Source organism: Mobula hypostoma, chromosome 23 (assembly GCF_963921235.1).
Source record: "Mobula hypostoma chromosome 23, sMobHyp1.1, whole genome shotgun sequence".
Taxonomy (NCBI): Eukaryota; Metazoa; Chordata; class Chondrichthyes; order Myliobatiformes; family Myliobatidae; genus Mobula; species Mobula hypostoma.
The window spans coordinates 20,904,783-20,928,250 of record NC_086119.1 but is presented as its reverse complement, the minus strand read 5'-3'; the positions used below and the strand labels follow the sequence as shown (position 1 = coordinate 20,928,250).

Below are 23,468 nucleotides of genomic sequence, written 5' to 3'. Positions count from 1 at the left end.
CAATCTGAGCTGTAGTAATACTAGTTTTCCTGCAAATTCAATAAATTAATTATTTATTCACTATTTCTTAGACATTACAACATTGAGAAAAAACATAGAAATGACTGCTATTATAGTGTTTTACCTCCCATAGGTAACAATTTGGTGGTCTCTTTAGAATGTGAATATATTAAGACTATTTAAAAAAAAAGCAACACACACAAAATGCTGGAGGAACTCAGCAGGCTAGGTATCTATGGAAAAGAGTACAGTCGACATTTCGGGCTGAAACCCTTGAGCAGGACATTTTGCGTGTGTTGCCTGGACTTCCAGCATCTGCAAATCTTCTCTTGTTTGTGACTGGAAGACTATTAAAAATATTATTTTTCTTTCTGAGATTTTAATCTTCTTAAATTTGAGCTGATTATTGAAAGAAGATAACTGGATAAGAACAGGAACTTGAAGACACAAGCGACTACAGATGGTGGAATCTGGAGCAAAAAAAACATCTGCTGAAGGAACTCAGTGAATTGAGCAGCATCAGTGGGGGTGGGGCTGGGAGGGCAGTGGAAGGAGTTGTCGACAATTTGGGTCAAGATCTTGTATCAGGTCTGTAAAAGAATCCGTGCAGAAACTTGCCGCACCTTTTGCGACTTGGGGCATTAATGTAACCGGGTGACCATTGGATCTTATTCAGTATTGTGCCTTTAAGGGGAGACGGTGATGTCATTACGCACATGCGGGATAGCGGGGAGACCATTTTTGTTTCTGCTGAAGACGCTGGTGGGGCGTTGGAATTGGGTTCCTCCCAGAGTGTGCTGGGCATGGTAAGGAAAGATTTCCACGAGTGAAGGAGTCGACGCTGGGTAGCACGGCTCATATGAAGTTCCTCACCATCGAAGTAGGATTGCCACTATCGTCTTAGTACTTTATTAGTTCTGGTATTTTTTATACTGTATACGCAAATTCTGTCCTTACACGAGGGTGTGGATCGAAAGTTAAACTGAGACTGTAATGGCAAGAACTGGTTGTAAATTCATTCATTTTGTTTCGCGACCCTCTTCTGGCACTTAAACATCTAAAACAGATAGAAATTAAAACCCGAAAAAGTATTTGTTGTGCTGAGTGTGTACTTTTCCCCAGGCTTCATTAACATGAGGATTCCCTTGTGCATGTGGACATTAGATTACCACTGAGGCAACTCAGAAGGTGACAGAACATCAGATGTGGCAGCTTCTCCAAGTCCAAGAACTATTATTTCTGAAAGATTTTTTTCAATAAATATAACATAATTATGCACTAATCAAGCAATCTTTTCTAACTGTTGTCTGCACCCTGTGAATATTTTCAGATTTTTCTTCCATTTTCAGTCATGTTGAATATTAAATTATTAGATTGTACAGGGTAGGGTTTAGTATTCAGTTTCTGAAGAGGATTGTTGGTAGAGGAAAAAGTGCCACAACACATACATGAGAAGTTAAGCATGCTATCCAATACATATTATACATGTATTTAGTCACAGAACATACATGTTATCCAATCACAGAAGATAAGCAACATTTAAGAGGACCATAAAGAGAAAACCACAAGTATTTCTATATATATAAAAAAATTGAATAGCAATTAAAAAGCATTTTAAAATATTATTCAATTCTGCCATTTCAGAACAAGGTGTTACCTGTCCATCCATTATGATTCTCTTTACTAACATCTGCGCCATGCTTTAACAAGACTCTTGTACACTCCAGGAATCCAAGTGTAACAGCAAGATGCAAAGGAGTCCGGCCTCGTGGGTCAAGCTGTTCGGTGTCAACCTGCCGATCGAAGAAAATGGTCAGCATTTTCGTTTTATATTTTTCTTCTTAAACTCATGAAAAGAGGAACAGATCCTATTTACATCAGGCTCAGTTTCAAAAGAACTTTCCCCTTCTCAAGAAGCTGTCTTGCAATCACACCAAATGGCCATGTTATATGTTGACAGCTTGTTCAGTGGTGAAAAGCATCACCAATCCTCCTCACACAAACTCCAAACAACATCTTCCAGCGGAGCAGAATGTGATTTGCCAGTGAAGTAAGTTTGGGCTGCATGGCACCTTGGGATAATGGAGGGATGGAGGGCAAGCAGGAAGCAAGTGACCAGATAGAGAGATGGACTTGGCCAGTATTGGTATGGCAGTAAAGGACGAAGGTGGGGGACTGATGATAATCAAGTAAATGAGCAGCTGTGGTGAAAATACGGGGTTAACGGGAGGGTTGAAGTTGTTAAAAGATGGGAAGATGAATGGTTGGGGAAGTGATCATCAATGGATGGGACAAAAAGGTAATATAAATGTTAGGCATAATAAGAAGGCTTGGAAAAGTAAATTAAAGTTCAGGAACAGCTATTACCCTTCAATTATCAGGCTCCTGAGCCTTCGTGGATAAATTTACTCACCTGACCACTGAACTGATTCTGCAAACTATGGACTTACTTTCATGGATTCTACAACTCATGTTTTCAGTTTTTATCTATCTATTTATTTATCTACTTGCTATTTATTATTATTGTTTAGTGTTTCTTGTATGTCCAGTTTTTCATCTTTTGTACATTGATTGTTTGTTAGTCACTGCATGTAGTTTTCTTTGGTTCCGTTGTAATTCTTTGTTCTACTTTGAATGCCTACAAGAAAATAAATCTCAGGGTAGTATATGGTAACTTATACATATTTTAAGATTAAATTAACTTTGAACTTTGAAATAATTGCAATACTCATTAGCAAATGATGCTAGTGCTAAAATTAACTTTGGTTCTGTAAATACCCGAGGAGACGCTGCAGAACTGAAATGCAGTGTGAAAAGCTCCCTGTTAAAGTACCTGTTCTGCATTATAACCATTAATGGAATCAGCCATCTGTCTATTACTTTGATAGACCGTGAACAAAGACCAAACCTAGAGTATGGTCATTAAAGTTGGTGGAGCAGGACGGTATGAGCAATTGTTCATTTTTGCAGAAGGAATGAAGCAGGAATGGTTGTGAATAAGTAGAGACAATTGGCAGAGCAACATGCACAAAATGCTGGAGGAACTCAGAAGATCAGGCAGCTTCTAAACAGTTGGCTGATGAAGCGAATGAAGGGTTTCGGCTCCAGACTTTGACTATTTATTCCCCTCCACATTTGCTGCCTGACTTGCTGAGTTCCTCAACATTTTACTGTGTATTGCTTGAGATTTCCAGCCGTTGTAGAATCTCTTGTATTAACAATTGGAAGCAACTGGGACAGAAGTGTTATTATCTAGACGCCTTTTAATGTAATCACCAACTGTACCCTTTATTGGTAACAAAGCAAAGTGCCTGTGAAAGGAAGATAATGATAAACAATGGCCATACCATCATGAGGCACTGACCTGGTTAGAGTTTAAAGGTCATCTGCCATTACAAATGAGAGTGGTATTTTGACCACTCCAACCAATGAAATCTAGTAGACTTGGTTAAAGACCACATATGGACATGGACTTCCCAGCCTTTGTCTCGGCACAAAGGGATAAAACCAAGCAATCGGAAAACAACATTTACCCAGGCTCAGGGACTATCTGGGAAGATAGGAAAGGGAGCAGACTGAAGTCACCTGTATCTGAAAGGCTGCATGGGCCAAAGGCAATGTTAAATGTACAGTGGTGTACTTAATAAACTCACAAGTGTTTATACAAAAACATGAGAAATTCTGCAGACGCTAGAAGCCCAAAGTGACACACACAAACTGCTGGAGGAGCTCAGCAGGTCAGGCTGCATCTATGGAAATGAATAAACAGTCAACGTTTCGGGCCGAGACCCTTCCTTAGCATTTTGTGTATGTTGCTTAGTGCTTATATAATCCGTTAGCTGTTGGTCATCAAGACTGCACTCCAGAAGGGGCAAGAGAACTTGCTAATAAGATCAGATGTTGGGGTGACTACTTGATCAACATCTGAACTCAGAGAAGGGTAACCATAGTGGTGGAGTGAGAAGCAGGATTGTACATCTCTGTGAGGAACTTTTAGGATGTTGAATATTAGTACTGTAACTGCATAGAGAGGTAAATTAACCAAGGGTGACGGAGCAGAAGAAAATGCAGAGAGTTGTGAACGTAGCCCAGTGCATCAATCAAACTAGCCCCTCGTCCATTAACAGTGTCTATACCTCCCGCTGCCTTGGGAAAGCAGGCGGCATAATTAAAGCAGCCACCTTGGTCATTCCCTCTTCTACCCCTTTCACTGGGCAGATGACACAAGAAGCTTGAGAACATGTACCACCATGCTGAAGGACAACTTCTTTGCTTCTTTTCCATCGTTGAACACTCTTGAACAGACTTCTTATATGCTCAAAAACAATTTCTGATCTCATTTGTTTATCTGCACTGTACTTTCCCTGTAACTACAACACTATATTCTGCATTCTGCTTTTTGCCCCCTGTTTTGTACTACTTCAATATGTTTAGGTATGGTATGGCCTGCATGGATGGCACATAGACAAAATCTTTTCACTGTACTTCAGTACATATGACAATAATAAACCAATTCCCTTTAGGTTTATTTATAAATGTTATTGGTGGAATGCCTCATCGAAGGAGACATTACCTTCATATCAACGATAAATTATATTCAGAAAGTAGATCAAAAGAAGATTAAAGAAGACAAGGAGATCAAATTAAAAGGCACTTTACTGAAGTTAGTGAGTTGTCAGATATACAAAAAACAACTGGAAAAATTTGGGGAGTTTACAAAGCGGGCCTGTCATCAAGAAACGGAGGCGCAATTTTCTGCAGCTGTTAAGCAGCAGCAGAATGCAATGGCTTTTACTGGCTGCAGGTGCCATTCAAGAATGCAAGGTGATTGAAAAAGCCAGGCTGAAAATGTGATCAAAAGGAGAGAACATAAAAGGAACTCTCCGCCTGGGTAGTCTCCAAACTGATGGCATTAATAATGATTTTGATAACGCTGCTAATTTCTCTTCCCCTTCTCTTTTTTTCTATTCCCCATTCTCGTTCCTTTTCTTCTCCTTTCCTGCTCATCATCTCCCTCTAGTGCCCCTCCCCCTTCCCTTCCTTCTGTGGTCCACTGTTCTCTCCGACTAGATCCCTTCCTCTTCTTCAGCCCTTTTTCTTTTCCGCCTATTCCCTTCCTCCCACTCACCCACCTTCGCCCTTACCTGGTTTCACCTGCCAGTTCACACTCCTGCCCCGTTCCACCCCCCAACCAATCCCCACCTTCTTATTTTGGCTTATGCCCTCTTTCTTTCGAGTCCACGATGAAGAGTTTCAGTCCAAAATGTCAACTGTTTATTCTCCTCCATAGATGCGGCCTGACTAGTTGAGTTCTTCAAGGAATTTGTGTGTGTTGCTGAGTGAGAGAAACCCACACGATTCTTCTGTAACCTTGGGATTTTAGAATGGAGAGATACCTGTGAACAAAATTGACTCTACCTGGGTATAGTTGGGAAGTAAGTGTTCATACAGGTACTGCAGTATTCGTAAAAATTGTAGTATTTGGAAAATATATTAATAAAAATTTCAAGGCTTCAAGAAGAGGGAGATCCTTTATAAATGATCCAAGTTGTCTTAAAGTCTCAGGGGCAATACTGCCAAATACAGTTAGTTATAGAGCTTCTGAAAATCCTGGCGGTGACCAGTTGTACAAGGTTTTTTTCATGCCTCAGGGCCCAGCTGGGATTATGAACACTAGAGCACACAAAGTCCATGACACAGTAGTGCCAGTGATGAGGGGAGGGGTGGAGGAGGCAACAACAGCAAGACAAGCCCCATCCGATGTCTACATTGAGGATTGAAAATGCAGTGCTTCAGTCAGTAGAATTAAACACTTTATTTTTAGGAAGCCCGAAAGGGTGAAGTCTAACATATATCCCACAATTCAGTGGAAGCAAGAATCTAAATGAAGGGTACTCCTGGGAGGGATTGCTTTGATTTGACTAGACCAGATAGTTCATAGCAAATAGGTTGTATGATCAGAACTCACAGATCAGAAATTAAAATGCAAAATAAAAAATGAAAGCTGCTGGGAATTTTCATGATATGAGTGTGACTGAATTTATGAGCTTTCATTTTCAATAATTTATAGGATTCATTCGTTTTAGCATCTTAATATTTAAAAGTCTCCACTAAGTGTATGTGAGTTTGCTTCAATGTGTCCTGTGAGTTTGACCTGGAGTGTTATTAATATATTATTTCTGAACAAATCTTAAGTGTACCTATGGGGGAGTTTTAAGATGTTATAGGATTTTGATTTCCTTTGTACTTACACAAGGAGAGAGGGAGAAATGCATAACTGAGGAAGTGAAAAATCTGTTATGTGTGTGTTAAATCTCTATGTCTTCTGAATTACTTTTTCTAAACAAGAACAGATTTTATTCATAATATTATCAGTAAATATCGTTGGGTCATTTTGTCATCTACATTCCTTGCACAAGCATTCCTCCACACTCATGTTTCCTCCTCAAACTTTGCATCAATGAAGCATTTGAGAGGTCGCTACACACGCCCTGTCGTTCAGTGTCCAGTCACAGCAGGGCCCTAGGGACATGGTCCTGACTGAGCAGCGGCAGGCATTCAAGTTTTGGCGCACCAATTCCCTGGAGTAAGGTAAGCTGCCATTTATTGCCTGCCACATTCCTTCATGGCAAGTCTGTACTTAAAGGCCTTGGGCTGAGCACTCTGTGCTCAATCATAGGAGTTGCATTTCTAGTAGTACTGTTGAGATTTCGTGTTTGAGATTTTGTTTGTGTCATCTTGCTTATTTCGAGTCTGTGTCTGAGTGTATTCTAGACCTTACTCTGCACTTGGGTTCACCACCATCCATAGCACTCTTGTTACTCCTAGAATGTGATCCGTCCCCATAGAGACTGTGTGAAGGTTGCAGTGCTTCACTCAGCATACGCTCCTGCTCTTTGCATTCATCTGCACTGGACATCTCCTTGCATTGGAAGACAAACAAGTTGTGGGCAGACCTAATGTGTCCTTCTCATTGACAAGCAGTTGATGCTTGTCTCAGTATGCACCCCTCAGATAAGTCCCTACAGCACAGAGTCCTGTGCTACACAACTTCTGGATTCAATCCTTGTCAAAGACCATAACTTCTCTTCTATACTATTTCACTCTATTTTTACATTAGTTCCATATATTTTATTCTCCCCCCGTAGCATAATGGTTAGCACAACACTATACAGTACCAGTGACCCCAGTTTAATTCCTGCTGCTGCCTGTAATGTTCTCCTGTGACTACGCAGGTTTCCTCCAGGTTCTTCGGGTTCCTCCCACAGTCCAAAGACGAACCCTTTGGTGGGTTAATTGGTCATCGCAAATTGACCCGTATTTAGTCTAGAATTAAATCAGGGCATTGCTGGATGGCGTGGCTCAGAGGGCCAGAAAGGCCTATCCACACTGTGTCCCAATAAGTAATTAAACAAATAATTAAATACACAGTCCACAAGGGGGTGAATGTCTGTATCAGTCACACCACAATGGGTTGTGAGACTCCAGCTATGCTTGAAGGGAGTCGTGGCTATGGAAATTATTCTGCGTTAGTATTGCAAGATCACTTACATTTTAAAAGAGAATATTGCTTTATGAAGTTGTGTGAATGTTTTCTATTTTCCTTTTCCCTTTGGCATGAATACAAAGCGTTTCATTTGCCTGTGGATAGTATCTTTACTAGACCACCAGGCTATATTTTGATTTCTGCAAAATCTCTCGTGCTTGTGATTTATTTACTTTGTTTGAAGCATATAATCTTTTGATTGTTTCCACCTTGCTTTCAAGCTACTTTGTTTTAATTCACCAACAGATTATGTTTAAGTTCTAAAGTTTATGTCAGAAAAGTCTAGCTAAGAACAGTTCATTATTTTCACTTTGAAAAGTTTGCAACATTGTCTGCGAATGTTTTTTAATGAACTGCCTTTGACTGTGTGGTCAGTCTCTGCTCTAACTCCATCTACAAGTTTGCAGATGTCACCACAGTTGTGAGCCCAATTTGAAAGAACAACAATTTAGAGTGCAGGAAGAAGATAGAGAGTCTAGTGACATGGTGTCACGACAATAACCTTTCCCTCAACATCAGCACAGTTAAAGAGCAGGTATTAACTTCAAGAAAGGGGATGGTGCACACATTCTTGTTTACAGACATGGTGCTGAGGCCAAGCTTCAAATTCCAAGGAGATTATATCACCAAAAACCTGACCCTAGTGCCAACCATATTGACACCACGTCACAAGCTCACCAGCACGTCTGCTTCCTTAAGAGGCTAAAGAAGTATTGGGGGGGGGGGTGCGCCTGTTGACTCTCACAAGTTTTTTATTGATGCACTATAGAAAACATCCTAACCAGACGTATCACATCTTGGTATGGCAACTGCTCTGCCTGTATCGGCAGGAAGCTACAGAGAGTTGCGGATATACCTCAGCACATCACAGAAACCAGCCTCCATGGATTCTGTATACACGTCTTGCCACCTCAGTACCACAGCCAATGGAAATGAAGACCCCACCCACTCTGCACACTTTCTCTTCTTCCTCACTCCCCCCCAACAGCAGAAGATACAAAAACTTGAGCATATGCCACCAGGCTCAAGGACACTTCTGTCCTGCTGTTATAAGGCGATTGAGCAATCCCCTTATACAAAAAGATGAACTCTTGACTTCATAATCACCTCGTTACGGTCTTGCACTTACTGTCTGCCTACAGCGCACTTTCTCCGTGCATCAGTGATTGATGGTCAATTCCCACTGCTGTCTGTAAACAGTTATTACGTTCTCCCTGTGACAACTTCAGTTTCCTCTGTATGCTCCAGTTTCCTCCCACATTCCAAAGACGTATGGGTAAGTAAGTTGTGAGCAAATGCTAGTTGGCTCCAGAAGCACGGCAACTCATGTGGGCTGCCCCAGCACATCGTTGGTCATTGATGCAATTCTAATGTTTCACTGTATGCTTTGATATACTTGTGACGAATAAATCTAATCTTTGTTCTGTATGCAACACCCACAAAATACTGGAGGAACTCAGCAGGTCAGGCAGCATCTACAGAAATATGAAATCCTGTAGGCCCGAGGAAGGGTCTTGCCAAAACGTCAACTGTTTATTCATTTCCATAGATGCTGCCTGACGTGCTGAATTCCTCCAGTAATTTGTGGGGTTGCTTTGGACTTCCAGCATCTGCAGACTTTCTCATGTTTAATCTTTGTTCTGAACTCTGTTATTGTTTTCCTTTGTGCTACCTCAATGTACTGTTGTAATGAAATGGTCTGCATGGATAGAATCAGAATCAGAATCAGGTTTAATTTTACCGGCTAACCTAGCGGCTGCAGTACAATACATTATAATATAGAAGGGGAAAAAATAAGTAAATCAATTACAGCAAGTATATATATATATGTTAAATCATTCAATTAAAAATAGTGCAAAAACAGAACTAATATAAATAAGTGAGGTAGCGCTTATGGGTTCAATGTCCATTAAGGAATCGGATGGCAGAGGGGAAGAAGCTCTTCCTGAATCGCTGAGAGTGTGCCTTCAGGCTTCTGTACCTCCTTCCTGACTGTAGGATAGCATGCAAGTTTTTCACTGTGCCTCGGTACATGTGCTCTAATAAGCCATTTCTATCCAATTCATCTGAAGTATTGCCTAAAATATTGAAAGACATGTTTAGTTCTCCAGATCTTTTGTGTAATTTTGAAAATGACCTGAGAGCCAATGGTTAGTTTGCATTAGTTTAGTGTGAGGGATGGTCCTGGAATACTACAGAGGAGCGTGCAAATGTGAGTGGTAGAGAGTAGGGCCAGAAGCCTGTCAGAAACAAAACCAAACAAAAAAACAAACCGGAGAAAGTTCACTGAGAATTTTCACTGAAAGACTAATCCCAAACATACTTGACAAAAGTTTATTGTGAAACAGTTAATGTGCTGAGGAGAGAGAGGGAGTGAGGGAGTGGAGAGCAGGAGAGAGGGGAGAGAGGGAGCGAGAGAGAGAGAGAAAGGGAGAGAGAGAAAGAGAGAGAAAGGGAGAGAGAGAAAGAGAGAGAAAGAAAATGGGACTTAATCATCAAGACACTGAAATTTAATTCATAGAAAAACTTATTTTGGAACCATCAAAAAAAAGTTAAAGCATATATACTGTTTTGAGACAAAACAATGATAAATAACTCCATAGATTTTATATGGTACTAATTGAAGGCTAAAGAGGTAATATTTTGCAGTGCACACCAAGAAGGAGCACTGAGACATTTTGTAATGTGGCATTTTGGTTTTTTTTTTGTGCATATATGTTGTTTACAGCATTTAACTGAGAAATATAAATAGCAAGCATGTAAGTTAGAAATTGGTCATGCTTTTGCTTTAAGAGCTTTATAAAGATAACCTAGTTTCATGCTGAAAATATGTAGCATTTGGATAAACCATCACTGTTGAAAAATAGGCTATGGATTAGTTGATCACAGTAAGGAAGGTTGAGGGAATATGTTTACAACATAATGTAGTGGTAAAGATATAATAATCCGGAAGGAAATTAGAGCAAAACAAAAGAATGATTATGCAGAAAGAGTCTCCACGGAGCAGGATTTCCTCCTGCTGTTAGTAGTTGTATAGTTCTTGATATTAATTAGTCTGCTAATCTTTACGTGGATTTATAAAAAGTATAATCCAAGAGAGATATGGTAAATTAATAGCACCACTATCCAGTGGAGATTGGTACTGAAACGTGAAATGGGAAGCAATAAGTTGGTGCTCCGTGAGAGGGGAGGAGGTGATGGCCATTGGCTGCAGAGGAGATGGTAGTGGATTGAGTGGGGAGGATGAATGGGTGGGAGGGTATATTGTATGGATGTGGAGGAAATGGGGAATAGATGAGGTGCAGGGTGTGAATGGTGTGGGAGAAAGTTGTAAGTGAATGTGAGGGTGAGAGGGGACTGAGCTGAAGGGATAGGGATGTGGGAGGGAAAGGCTGAGGCAGAGACAGTAGTGAATGGAACAGTATTGATCAAGAGAACATAATGGAAGGATAATGAAGAGATGGTGAGTGTGCAGAATGGCCCTGTTGAGCAGGTGGAGGTGGAAATGTAAGTGGAAAGTTCTGATGAATGGGAGGATAGGGAATGTGGTGGTGAATTGAGGGGAGGAGCTGGTGGAGAGGTGGTGAGTTAGGGTAGGGAATGGAACTGGTGGCAAGGTATGGGGTTGAGGCCACAGCAGATCACATGCACAGTGTGTAGTTGTTACCTGCTCTGACTGGATCCACATTCTAGAAACTTATTGCTTAACTTTATCTGGGCAGTGTGTTAGTCTGATTACCATGTATGCATCAGGGATGCATTTCACTGTATGCTTCAAAGTCCGCATGACAAATAACTCTAAATCTTCCTTTAGCTCAGCAAAAGACGTGGATATTTTTATAAAATTGCTGACGGTGTCTTTCATCTCCATTGTAGCAATTCAGAAAGCCATGTTAAAACTGTGTTGGAATATAATTCTGTGCACAATAGATTTAAGTAAGTCTTTATTTGTGTCTTATTGCTTAGTTCAAAGGTGGCAAAACAGACTGATGTTCGGTGCTTAGGAAATGAATATTCCTTGAGAATTAGGTCTGTCAGATAGTTTTACTTTGTAGTGAAAAAATATAACGTATGTTCAGTGTTTATGGGTTGTATAATGAAAACTTTAGTATAATTATTATCCAGCAAAACTATGTTATAATGGACTGAAAGTACAACACAGAAGATAAAATATTATAGCCTACTATGTTGTGCCAACCTTTTAACCTGCTCCAAGATCAATCAAACCCTTCTCTCTTACATAGCCCTCCATTTTTCTATCATCCATGTGCCTTTCTAAATGCTAAATATTAGAATTACAACAGCTTCTGCCAAGTAGCCATGCCTGATGATGTGGCAAAGGCTCCACAGGGAAGACAAATCTTTGGACTCAATTTGAAACACAAAGGATCTTCCAGTGAGCAATAATGCATTTGACAAATTTTTCATTTGTTGGGATTGGACGGCTGCCTATTGGCCATTTATCAGTTCTTTAATATAAATTGGGTCAAAGAAAACTGTTGGCTTTTCTCGGCCTGATTTACGGATTTCAAGGTTTAGTTCCTTTAGCAAATGCACCTTTTTCTCTAAACCGCTGTGCTTTAACGGTGAAATCTACAGAAGCAAAGTGATATTTCCATTACAATTTCACAAGTGTCACTATGATTGATTTGCATAATCAGGCTGCCTTATAAACAAGGAAGGGAAGGATTTCCAATTTGTTTTAAAACAATGCTACTTTAAGACCAGAGGTTTTTCAAATCAGTCACTATACATTTAATTTGCAGAAGTGTCTTAGCAATAATTGAAGCTCAATCTTCAAAATCAAAACCAATTTATCTTTTGCAAAGCTCATAGGTTGTGTGGTGCCACTATTCACTTCCAGCAGTAGCTGTGAAGGGAGAGATTGAATTGCCCGAAGACCCAACACTAACCTGATTAGATTTTAAACCCACATTCTCAATGTTTACCTCCAAGAGGACCACAACCTTGTCACGGTTTGGAGGCTTGCATGCCTCAGTAACCCAGAGAACTACGTTGGCTGGAGTCAAGGCTTTATGCTTTGGCTCTTGGTATGGTCACCCACGCCAAACAGGTCAAAGTGTAGAGGTCAGACTAAGAATGGTCCATTGGTCCTTCAGACTTGGGGGTTCAGCTCAGGGCTAACAACTGGTCAAACAAAACTGTATGGAAACAGCAATGAAGAATCCTTCTACATCTGACTGTGATTGCATTCCTGAGTTTCAACCTAGAACTTGCATGACTGATAGTAGTGAAAACTGAGCTACTGACATGATGAAGGAAGCCCTGATCACTGCCAGAGATGGAAGGCCTTCATTGCTTCCCTAAACGCCAGCGGTATAACAGGCAGTAGGATAGGACTAATCACAGCCACCACTTACCTTTGCCCACACTGTACCAGCATACGTGGATCCTGGATCAGCCTCTACAGCCACCTGGAGCTCCACCAGTAGACAACCCCTTAGGAAAAAATCATTCTCAACTCAAGGGATTGCACTATTGTACTGACTCCATGGTAGGAATTGTACATTGTCTACTGTTTAAGAGCCACTGCCACACCCTACCAGACAGCTGGGTTCAGGCCTTGTGTATGTGGAGATTTCACCCTCTCCCTGTGGCAATCTGGGCTTCCTCCATCTATCCTGGCTTCCTCCCACATCCTGAAGACGTGCAGAGATATTAACAAACCACTGTAAAATGCTGTTTGTAGGTGAGTGGTAGCAACTCAGAGGAGGCTATGGAAAGAATAAAAATAGGGAATTTGGGCAAGATTAGTGTGAATGACTAGCAAACACTCAGTTTCCTTGCTGGATCTTGCTATGATTTTGTAAGGAACTATAAGCCCATAAGACCATATGATATTAGGCCATCTGGTCCATCAAGTCTGTCCGCCATTCCATTGTGGCTGACTTCTTATCCCTCTCAACTCTATTCTCCTGCCTTCTCCCCATAACCTTTGATGCTCTGAATAATCAAGAACCAATCAACCCCCACTTTAAATTTTCCCATAGACTTTACTCCAAAGCTATCTGTGCCAATGAATTCCACAAATTCACTACCCACTGGCAAAAGAAATTCCTTTTAATTTCTATTCTAAATGGACATTCCTCTATTCTGAGGCTGTGCCCTCTGGTACAAGAATCCCCTACTATGGGAAACATACACCCCACGACCACTCTGTCTAGGGCATTTAATATTTCAATGAGATCCCCACTTATTCTTCTAAACTCCAGTGAGTACAAGGCCCAAAGCCATAAAACACTCCTCATATGGTAAACTTTTCATTCCCAGAATCATTCCGATGAATGTCCTTTGCATCCTCTCCAATGCCACCACATCTTATCTTAGAAAGAGGCCTCGAACTGCACACAATACTCCAGGTGCCTTATAAAGGTTCAGCAGAACATCCCTGCTCTTGTGTGTGAGTCCTCTCAAAATGAATGCTAACATTGCATTTGCCTCCTTCCCACTGGCTCAACCTGCAAGTTAACCTGTAGGGAATCCTGCACAAATACTCTCAAGTACCGTTACACCTTTGTTTTTGGAATTTTCTCTCCATTTAGAAAATAGTCCACACCTTTATTCCTTCTACCAAAGGTCACTATATTCCACCTGCTACTTCTCTGCCCATTCTCCCAATCTTCTAACAAAGGCGCCACAGTCTCATTAGCAGTGAGCACGACGCTAAATACAGCTCGGAGCATTCCAGAGTTCAAATTCAATTCCGCTGCCACTTTGTAACGTGCCTCTGCACGTCCTCCCTGTGGAATGCGTAGATTTTCTCTGCGTCCTCCGATTTCCCCCCACAGTCCAAAGACGTACCAGGTAGGTTAAGTGGTCATTGTATATCGTCCTGTGATTTAAGTTAGGGTTAATCGGGTTCATTGGGGGTTGCTGGGGTGGCGTGGCTCGGAGGGTTGGAAAGGTATACTCTACACTGAGTGGCGAAATAAATCTGTCTGAGTCCTTCAGCAGACTCCTTGCTTCCTCAACACTACCCTACCCTCCACCTACCTTCATCTCATCTGCAAACCAGGCCACGAAGCTGCCAATTCCATCATCCAAACCATTGACATATAACGTGAAAGGTAGCAGTTCCAATACTGACCCCTGCAAAACGCCACTAGGCAACCAACCAGAATAGGGCCCCTTTATTCCCACTCTTTGTTTCCTCGCCAGTCAGCCAATCTTCCTGTATCGTTCCTGCTATACCATGGGCTGTACTCACTTGGAGTACTGTGGGCAGTTTTGGGCTCCTTATTTAAGAAAGGATGTGCTGACGTTGGAGAGGGTTCAGAGAAGATTCACTAGAATGATTCCGGGAATGAGAGGGTTAACATATGAGAAACGTTTGTCCGCTTTTGGACTGTATTCCTTGGAGTTTAGAAGAATGAGGGGGGACCTCATGGAAACATTTTGAATGTTGAAAGGCATGGACAGAGTGGATGTGGCAAAGTTGTTTCCCATGGTGGGGGAGTCTAGTCCAAAGGGGCATGACATAAGGATTGAAGGGCACTCATTCAGAACAGAGATGTGAAGAAATTTTTTTAGCCAGAGGGTGGTGAATCTATGGAATTTGTTGTCACGGGCAGCAGTGGAGGTCAAGTCATTGGGTGTACTTAAGGCAGAGATTGATAGGTATCTGAGTAGCCAGGGTATCAAAGGTTATGGTGAGAAGGCGGGGGAGTGGGACTAAATGGGAGAATGGATCAGCTCATGATAAAATAGTGGAGCAGACTCGATGGGCCGAATGGTTGACTTCTGCTCCTTTGTCTTATGGTCTTATAGCTCCTATCTTGTTAAGCAGCCTCATGTGCGGCACCTTGTCAAAGACCTTCTGAAAATCTAAGTAAACGGCACCCACTGACTCTCCTTTGTATATCCTGCCTGTTATTTCCCCAAAAATTCTAACAGATTTGTCAGGCAAGATTTTTCTTTAAGGAAACCATGCTGACTTTGGCATACTTTATCATGTGTCTCCATGAACCCCAGAACCTCATCCTTATTAATGGACTCCAACATCTTCCCAACCACTGAAGTCCAGCTAACTGGCCTATAAATTCCGTCCTTCTGCCTCCCTCACTTCTTATGAGTGGAATTTTCCAGTCTTCCAGAATTAGTCCTGAATCTAATGATTTTTGAAAGATCATTACTAATACCTCCACAAAGGGGTATACTTGTTGCTGAGGGGAATGGCCACTGGGGAACTCCTGCACTGATTGTGTACACTCATTACTTCTCCTGGTGGTCACCCATCTATTATCTGAAGCCAGTAGTTTGTGTGTGACCACCTCAGTAAAAATCTCATCTATGAGGTCTTCACCCTCCTGAGTACATCCAGCTCCAGGCTAACTACCATCCTGCCTACACTCTAATTCTTCTTTGCCTTTGTAACCACTGTAAGTTTCTGAAATAAGAGCAGCAAAAAAATTCTCCGATTGTCTGCTATGATTATTGGCAATGATTCTTTTATTGATTCGTTTATTCCTGGTAAAACAGCATTTAACACCCGACACTAATTGCCCATAAGAAAGTGAATCACATTCTTGAACCATTGGCATTCCAAGCATGTTGAGTGAGGAATTTCATGTTTTTACCCCCACAGTAAAGGAAACTGAAACAATTCCATACCATTTCCCAGTGGGAAAATCAGACTTTGTAATATTCCCACACAATAGCTCCCAGTCTGCAATGAGAAAAGAATGGTAAGTTACTTATTTGCAGATTAGTGAGAGAGAACTGAACCAGATTTTAATGTAGACTGGAGACTTGGTCTGCTAGCAGATTATCCACATTTCTTTTCACTGCATTGAACATTGTTGACTCAGTGGTTGATATGTATTATGGCTTAGATGTCATTATGGAGCAATTGTAAATGTGGATAAATTTCCATGGGTTGCTAAATTTGAGGAGGGAAACATGTATGTACAATTATAACTATAGTTGTGCTGAAGTACATTTTAAGGTGACTGTAAAAAAATCAGATTTAAATGCCCCATACCTGCCGGTCTTAGGAATCTTTACCTACATTTACCTACCATCCAAACCTTGGGAATAGACTCTATATAAATTTTCCCCGGCCAGAAACCAGATGCACATCTGCCAATAAAATTAATGGAGACAATAGATTCATCCTGAACTATAATGGATCAATATTATCAATATCAAATTAATGAATTGAAACAGAATAATTATTTTTTCAGCCACGGACTGCAGATGTTTCTCTAAAGCCCTCTACAGTGTCAAGGGATCTTCAGCGGGGCAAATAAAACAATATACTGTGCTTTCGGTGAAGCCTTTTGTAATCCACAGTGATAGGGCTGGACTGATCTAAATCCACAATAATCTGATTTAGACAATAAAACATTGTTTGAAAATGAATCCAAAACAGTAAGTTGTAATTTTACCTTCACCTATCAATGACAGCTGGAGACCTATCATGGACTGTATTCCTAATTGGTCACTAAGTACACCCAAGTGCAATGGGTAGAATTGAACCTAGAGTGAGGGTGAGTGGGGTTGAATCTATCTTTGTGCCCAAAATCTTGTACGTGCTTAAAATTAAACAAGTATAGACATTCAAGAAGAATCTTGTTGCATAACTGAAGAGGAACAGCTGTTGAATTTTTTTTTCAACAAATGAGCATTGTCCAAAACACTGCCCTGTTCCTTCAAGAGGCAGTCCAGAAAAGAATTACTTTAAGTAGAACTGTCTAAAAACCCACTGCGCCAACTATTAAGACATTCCAATCATTTGGTCTGGACGCTGAAAGAAATCATTAAGAAATTGGCAGCATATCAGCGAATTTCACCTGAGCTGTTTCATGAATGAGTGCAAGCAGCATTGTGCTTGCTGACAACATACATCAAAGTTGCTGGTGAACGCAGCAGGCCAAGCAGCATCTATAGGAAGAGGCGCAGTCGACGTTTCAGGCCGAGACCCTTCGTCAGGACAAAGGGTCTCGGCCTGAAACGTCGACTGCGCCTCTTCCTATAGATGCTGCTTGGCCTGCTGCGTTCACCAGCAACTTTGATGTATGTTCCTTGAATTTCCAGCATCTGCAGAATTCCTGTTGTTTGTGCTTGCTGATGCTTTTTCAACTGGCCACTGCCAGGTCTCATTTGCTTCCAAATGTTGAGAGCTTTCAAAATGCCCCATCTGCACCAAAGAAGGTAATTTGCATGAAGTTTCATAGGCTGTTAATAGCAATTATGAAAGCCACTGACAGGGTTGATAGTCCAAATATTTTTCCCAGGATAGAAATATCGAATGCTAAAGGGCATAACCTTAATGTCAGAAGGGACATGCAAAGTAAAGATTTCCTTTAGAATGTGCTGCCAGGGGTAGTAGTTGAAGGGGATAGAGTTAAGACATTCAAGGGGCTTTTGGCATGGTACATTATGCAGGAGATGGAGGATCTGGATCATCTGTAGGCTGAAGGGATTACTTGGCATCATGCTAGCACAGTTATCATGGGATATCATCGGTGCCTCTTTCCACTCTTTTATGTTCTATATTCAATTCCAAGTCCCATTCACAGAAGAAAAGCAGAATGACCACGTGAACACAACAGCATAACTAAAGGTAGGCTGTGGAAGCCATTCTAATTCTCTGCCTGCCCAATCTCCATGAAAATTACATTTCCCCTCATAATATGCATCTGAATGTGAGTAGTTGAGATTCTGTAAGCGTTCCCACTGAATCAACATTCACAATAAACATATGTTCTTATTAACCTCTTGCTTTTGTGAAATTACCATGCAGATAGATCATTGTCATTTGTATTGATATTTACACTCTCGTTATGCATATTTTATCTCCAGGTCTGTATTGCCTTTGTCCAGCGAGCTACCTTTGTTGAATATTCTTAGATAAATCATTTAAAAAGAGGCTAATAGGGCCATGACAGTGGTTTAGAGGACTATAATTCAAATAGATGATTTTGATTATATCACAATGCCTACAGGAAAACATACCGAGACTGAATTAATGTCGTAAGCACAGCCATTGCTATTTGTCATTTCTCAAGATATTATCTACTGTCTTCTTTTGTTATTTTAAAATTTGTTTTCCTCTGCATTGAACACAGTGGGCACTTACAGGAGGGGAATGTGAGAGGTGACTGTTTCTATTTTAATTAGACTGGTACAATAATGTTAAATGTTCTCAACTCTGAATTGGTGGGAGAAACACTATATGCTATCATGCGATTATCAGGCCCTCAGTCTCATATAGTTCACTACAAAATCAGATGTTTAAAAATATATGTTGATTAAATTGGAAGGAAGTAGATGCTTTGCATTACTTGCCTCTGGTTATTCATCCAAATCTCATGCCAAAGATTTGAAAGTCTCATACACAAAATGCTGGAGAACTCAGCAGGTCAGGCAGTATAATGTGGACTGGACAGTACTGAGAGTGCGCTACGCCACTAGAGTGTCACCTTGCTGACATTTTGAAACAAGAATGCCCTCTCAGATAGAAATAAGATTCCTTGGGAATACTGCTTTTTCATGTAAAACCGATCAGTTGTGCTGTGGTTTGTGGGAGTCTCCCATACACAAACTGGCAGCCATAAAACCTATTTTATGATCATGCCTACACTCTAATGGTGTGTAACACACTTTAAAATGTTAGTTATGTTGTTACAAATGTATTATTTCTGCATTACCCACAACAGCACGTTCCCAGCTCAGTTCCCGTGAAAAGTCATTTTCCACTAAGGCTAATTCTTGAGGTAAAGCTCATTTAAAAATGCTGGTGCCACTCCAGACAGCTTTAATGAAACAAGTAAAATGGAAGAAAAGGTAGTATGTATCTGGATGCCACTGTCAGATTCAACGTGCTAAAATTATGAGATTGAATTGCCATCGGCACTTCCAACAAGTTTACTCCCTTTACCATGTTCCAGTACACTGATTCACAGGTTCAATGGCATCAGGTATTCCTGCTTCTTCAATCCTCTGCAAACAGCAATCTCTCTCTACCTGCCTTAGAGAGTGAACACAAAGTTTCTGCCTTTGTACTCCAACCCACTAAGACACAAGTTATAAGGTAACGTTGAATAGGTTAAGACTTTACTCCCTAGAGCAATAGAGAATGATAAGAGATTTGATAGACGTATACAAAATCATGAGGGGTACAGATAGGGTAAATGAAAGCAGGCTTTTCCATTGAGGTTGGGTGAGACTAGAACTAGAGGTTGTTGGGGCATATTCTAGGGTTATGGGATATAGCAAATATTAATTTCAACAGCAACCAGTCTTCAGATCTGAGCATGGACTGTAGATTGAATTTAAAATGCAGTTTAGAACAATGTTCCTTCTGGAGCTGCAGATTGGACTGGATTGCAGACATCCCATTGACCTGAAATGCCTGCATATGCATGAATGCAATAAACACCCCATTCACTTGAGATGTCGGCATATGCATGAATGTTGGTGTGAAGACCTAGGTATTTGAAAATTATATGTAGCTCGAAGAAAGCATTATGAATGCACTGTAACTAGAGAAATTGTCCTGCCGTTAACTTTTATCTTCAGCAAATAGCAATGTGATGTCATTTTGGGTCGGGGAGCTTCGCTCCGGAGTGTCTCCAAATGCTGTCAACTTGTGTGTGCCGAAGAAAAACTTTTATACTAGCAGCTGCATCTCTATCTGGTGGCTTTTGTTGACAGTCACAACAGAGGTCATGGGTTGAGTGTGAAAGGTAAAATGTGTGAGGAGAACATGAGGGGGGGAATTCTTCATTCAAAAAGTAACGGGAGTGTGGAACAAGCTGCCAGAATAAGGAGTGGATGTGAGTTCGATTTCAGCCTTTAAGATAAACTTTGATAAGTACATATATGGATTGGAGGGCTATGGTCCAGGTGCAGGCCAATGGAACTAGGCAGAATGTTAGCTTGGCATGGACTAGATGAGCCGAATAACCTTTTTTTTGTTGTGCTGTAGTGCCCTGTGACTCTGTGACTCTTTAAGTGAATCTGCTCACTTCGAAGCTGCACTGATGATTTGTTCTATTAGTTTAACACCTATGCTGGGCACCAAGGGGTATGATAATGAGAACTCAAACTATGTACCTGCAACTGGAGATTTTACTATCTTTCCTGATGTATTAATGCAATAAAAATGCAATGAGGAACTACAAAAGCTAGGATTCTTACCTTAAATCAGAAGATTATAGGTTCAGGCCCCATTTCAGAAATTTAGTCACGTAATCTCAGATTTCATTTCAGTGCAATACCAAAGCAGTCCTGCACTCACAGATGAATTATTGAACCAATGTCCTATCAGTGCCTCTGGCAGTATTTAGCTCTCAACTGACATCAGCAAAGTGTTTTATCTGATAATTTATCTCACAGCTGTTTGTGGATCTGCATGAAACAAGCTAAGTATTTCCAGGCAGAATGTTATTGGCTGTGAGGCCATGAAAGCACTTTTTAAATGCGCATTCTTTTTAATTGGACTGTCTGTCAGTAAGCATTAAGCATTGAGAACCAATATCCACTTCCTCATGTGATGATGTATTGCCCTTTGTCGAACAGGTCCAATTACAGTACTCAGGTTCCTATAGAAAACCAATTGCAAATTTACCCACAGAAGTTTCTTTCCACTTCTTTTGATGAAGTATTGAACACCACCCACTAACAATGAGCTCATTCCCATGATTCAATGCGGTCATTGACTGTTGTTTGGAAAACACACAAGAGATCTTGCAACAAATTCACTGAAAATTTTATAAGTAAGCTACAAACCAAAACTATTGCTCTCAAGTGACGTCAGAGTATGTAAATATACATCTAACTTGCCTGAAACTATAATAAACTGACATATGTTATTACTTCATACAGTAACTCCAGAAACTCCTGTATAGCCAACCTGAACTTGTTTCATTCTACACTACCTAGCCAATTTCTGTATGTTGTTGTTCAGTCATTAAGTCGAGCCCAACTCTTCATGACCTTATGGACCATAGGGTCCATAGGGTTGGCACTGCCGCTGCCCAGATTGGGACCCGACTGGGTTTGAACTCAGGACCATCTGCCTTAAGTCCAATGCTGATGCCAGCCCATTTTCTGCATACATTTAGATTTTAACCCTTGATGTGCTAGCATGTGCATTTTGAATTGCATTTCAGAACTTACTAAATACAGGAATATATTTTTGTCCCAGCTATATTCATACTACTTAGCACTCCCTTAACACACTCTCTTGATTTGCTGTTCTCATGGAAGGAAAAAAGTCTCCAACAGTATAGTTCTCTCACAAGCAAGAGTACCTAGTACCACAGGACTTGTAAAGCTATGTTAAAGGTGACTGCATCCCCAAGGGTGTGCTGTATGGAGAGGTGGCCTGGCCAACAGACCACCAGGACATGCCAAGCTCGGTTTTAAGCAAGTTAATAGGAAGGACATCAAAGCCTTCAATATCGATCATATCCCTTGTTAGCTGACTATAACCATTGAAGAAAGAAACAAGTTTGCACCATGATGGTGATCTGTGGTTTCTACAGCTCTGTGGTAGACACCAGCTCTATGCTTTATACTTTATTGTTGCCAAACAATTGATGCTAGAACGTACAATCATCATAGCGATATTTGATTCTGCGCTTCCCGCTCCCTGGATTACAAATTGATAGTAAATATTAAAAACTTAAATTATAAATCATAAATAGAAAAATGGAAAGTAAGGTAGTGCAAAAAAACCGAGATGCAGGTCTGGATATTTGGAGGGCACGGCCCAGATCCGGGACCACACAACAATAGATCATCCTACATCACCAACCAAAGTCACGTGTGGCAGAATTGCATTGCTCAGTCATAAAAGGAAATGGTATGGGCTAATCAAAGTTTGAAAACTTTATATCTCACATAGGGTATGTATAAGCATGTTAGTATGACTTACAAGGAAACTTTACCATGATGCAGTCATGCATTAGCACCAACGTATCCCTGAAAGTAATGCCACTCGCTTGGAATCTATTCAATGCCCTCATTTTGATTTGTCACAGCATGCTACTAAATTCCAGGAAACGAAGCGACAAGTTGGGACAATGTTGACGCCTTTAGATTGCTTTCTGTATGACAGTGACAACTCGAGTTGATAACACGAAGTGTCAGAATTTCCATATTACACAAAATTAGTTTTTGCTAATTTCAACACATCAGATTACACAAGATTCTCTTAGTGTGGCACAGGTCTGTCAGACACTGCCACAGATGTGTCTCGGACAGAAAAACCCATCTATATTCTATAAGATGCAACATGATTGAACCATCTAAACCCTCCTCTTCCCTGGACCTAGAGAAAAGGAAATGAAGAAATCATTGAATTATAAAATCAATGTGCTAAGCTCCTTCACCAAATTGAAGGGATTGCCACCATGGACTTGTCCATCTGCTCAGTAAAAGAGCGTACAAGAGCTTACAAATTAGGAACCAGGAGGCCAAGATCTCCTGGGCATAATATCTAGGCATCATTGCAAATATTTTGCAATGTTTTCCCTGGCTATATTAGTAGAAACACTATAATTCCAGTTATCCAAAAGAAGACATTGAGAAAACTAATGTTTCAGGTGGACAACCAGCAGTAACGAAGGATCATCACCCAAAAAAAACTCTCTCCTCAGATACTACAGTGTATTTTTGGCATATTCTGTTTTTGTTTTAGACAATTACTAGTACAAAAGAATCTACAGGAGGTTGTGGATATGGCCCAGTACAACATGGGTAAAGTTCTCTCCATCATTGAGTAAATCTACATGAAACACTGTCGCAGGAAAGCAGCATCCATCATCGGGTACCCCCACCATCTGGGACATGCTGCCATCTGGAAGAAAGCACAGGAGCCTCAGAACCCACTCAACCAGGTTCAGGAATAGTTATCACCTCTCAACCATCAGGCTCTTGAACCAAAGGGGAT

At 40.8% G+C, this 23,468-nt stretch overlaps 1 protein-coding gene across 2 annotated transcripts in view; it reads right to left on the bottom strand.

Moving 5' to 3' along the window:
- The window catches only part of ankrd13b (ankyrin repeat domain 13B), a 475,933-nt gene that overhangs the window by 171,204 nt on the left and 281,261 nt on the right, over window positions 1-23,468 (bottom strand). For both annotated transcript variants that reach the window (XM_063031175.1, XM_063031176.1), the window contains exon 2: window positions 1,658-1,793. In XM_063031175.1, the coding sequence (XP_062887245.1) occupies window positions 1,658-1,793 (136 nt within the window). The remainder of the gene's footprint in view (window positions 1-1,657; window positions 1,794-23,468) is intronic.